The sequence below is a fragment of the Sinocyclocheilus grahami genome, unplaced genomic scaffold, assembly GCF_001515645.1.
Source record: "Sinocyclocheilus grahami isolate Dianchi unplaced genomic scaffold, SAMN03320097.WGS_v1.1 scaffold968.1, whole genome shotgun sequence".
Lineage (NCBI taxonomy): Eukaryota > Metazoa > Chordata > Actinopteri > Cypriniformes > Cyprinidae > Sinocyclocheilus > Sinocyclocheilus grahami.
Window position 1 is genome coordinate 242,613 of NW_015506147.1, and position 2,206 is coordinate 244,818.

Sequence of the window (2,206 nt, forward strand, 5' to 3'; positions counted from 1 at the left end):
ATTTTTGTTTATTTTGGTGGCGTTTTTGGATCCTGGAAGGAACACTGTGACCAAGTGGTATTTGGATGTTCCAGGTGGATGTTCTGATCTGACATAAAGGGTACTTTGCCTGAACAGACTGCGAATCACTGCTATCCACTTTATCTTTAATATAATATTGTGTGTATCCATTTGTAACTTGAATGTTCGAGGCTTCCAGTGTCATTCGCTGCCAGTTATTTTTAGCAGCCCAAAACAGCTTGTTATGCTGCTTAATATAATAAACTGGTATTTATTTTAAAATTAATTAAATTTATTATCATAATCATAAACACAATGGCTTGTAGCACAATTAGTTTGACCTTTTATTGCATTGTTATTTTTCTAGTTATTTACCTGTAGTGGCTAATTAAAGTCTTGCACATTCACAAAAAATTGCTTGTGAAATAAGTTATCTATTGCACCACAAGCTAGGTCCCCACATTTAAAATTTTTCTTTTTCCAGGTTGTACCATCCTTGTGGAAAACGAAAACCCAAAATAACTAGCAAAAAGGTAAATATAGCAAGACCTGACACTGGCACACACCTGTGAGGTGAGCAGATGCAGCACCACAGCCATCATGGGGAGGCTCTGCTTCAGCTGACGGGACTGCGTAGGAGAGGGGTGCTTCCTTCCCACAATGCTGCCTAACACGGACAGGATGTCATCTACAGAAAGCCCACATAAACAGAAGCAGTGAGAAATCAGCCAATCACAAAACAAACCGTTATGATCAGTCTGGGTAGGTGGCCCGGGGCGTGAGCAGGTGCATCTCTGTGTTGGGACGAAACCCACAGGAAGAACTGAACCGGTTTGAACCAGTTTCATGGGGTAGCACTGGTGTGTAGCGGCACTGATTCACAAATGAAAAAAGAGGAACAGGTCGATACCTGAGAGCCTGCTCACGTATTCAATCAGAAAGATAATTAAAGAGAGGCCAATCAAATTCAATGTTCGTTCTCATTGCCCCTGCTTCGTTTTGCCCATTTCACTCTGTTCCTTCTCAAGTGAATTCTTTGCGTTCCCTTTTCCTTCTTTTTTTGGGTGTATTGTGATTGATTTACCCAGGATGGCTGGCAGTTCATGCACGGTGTGACGGATGAAGAGGGTCAGGCATTTTGACAGGTATTCATTGCCGCTTTGTTGCTCCTTTCCTGGCGTGGCCTTTCGGACGTCTCTTTCAATGTACATCACCAGCCTGAGAGAAAGGTTGGCAAAACATTATTATTCATCTGCAGACACCCAGACCAAACAGAGAGAGGGAGAGCGAGAGTCAGATCTGAAACACACAGTGGGGAGAGGATAGATGCGTTTAATCAATTACACTCAACAGCTGGAGGGGTGACAGAATGGAGATGAAATGGTGTTGATTCTGAAACAATATCAGGAAGGGAATGAGGTCTGGCTGCCTGGCTGAAAAGACCAGAGAAAAACAAGATGCATCTGGCAAGGAATTGAATTTGAAGTGTATAAGGTACGAAAATGGGAGGCTGAATTAGAGATGAATGAATTTGACATGCAAACCAACATATTAGGATTGATTCATGGGGTTGGTGTTCTCTTAGTAAAAGCTTGGATCAGATCTCCTGGGATTCTGGGAACTGCCTTAGATCTTTCATTATGATGCCAGCACAATCCCTGAGGCATAATGAAATCAATGTTGTTCTTTTTATGGATGATTTTATACTTATTGTAACAACAACAACCTTCACACATTATTTGAAATTTTCCACCAACAAAGTCCAATGACAACAATGTTTGTGAACTATATTTATGGATCATCAATGTTGTCATGCTTTTCTTCTTCTTACCACAGAGTCATTTCAGCCACATCTAAAACCATGTATTGTGATAGCATTCTGTGGTACAAATGATGATGACAGAAATGAAAATATTTTCTATTTCAAATCTATCATTACTGTATGTGACAAAATGCACTGCCTGATAAATGACAATATAAACTGCAGGATTTTTTTCATGTATAAATCATATATAACGAATGAAATAGTTTCTGTAATGCATCACAAAGCAGTTGCTCATATGTGCACATAGTGCACATTTTAATAAACAGTGTTGACTTAATTACAGGTTTATACGAGCACACAAACTTTGTACGCATGCTCTTCAGTTGGCATGCACAAGTTGGCAAGGACATTTTCAAGTCAGTTTTTGCCTTTTACACTGTA

The 2,206-nt window shown here is 39.9% G+C and overlaps 1 protein-coding gene across 1 annotated transcript in view; it reads right to left on the reverse strand.

The window, feature by feature from the left end:
* LOC107564876 (serine/threonine-protein kinase ULK4-like) overlaps nucleotides 1-1,219 on the reverse strand; it is a 139,421-nt gene extending 138,202 nt beyond the window's left edge. The window contains exons 1-2 of the mRNA XM_016250049.1: nucleotides 1,085-1,219; nucleotides 567-688 (exon numbers count right to left, since the gene is read on the reverse strand). Of these exons, the coding sequence (XP_016105535.1) occupies nucleotides 567-688; nucleotides 1,085-1,211 (249 nt within the window). The 5' untranslated portion in view covers nucleotides 1,212-1,219. The remainder of the gene's footprint in view (nucleotides 1-566; nucleotides 689-1,084) is intronic.
* Between the last annotated feature and the right edge of the window lie 987 nt (nucleotides 1,220-2,206).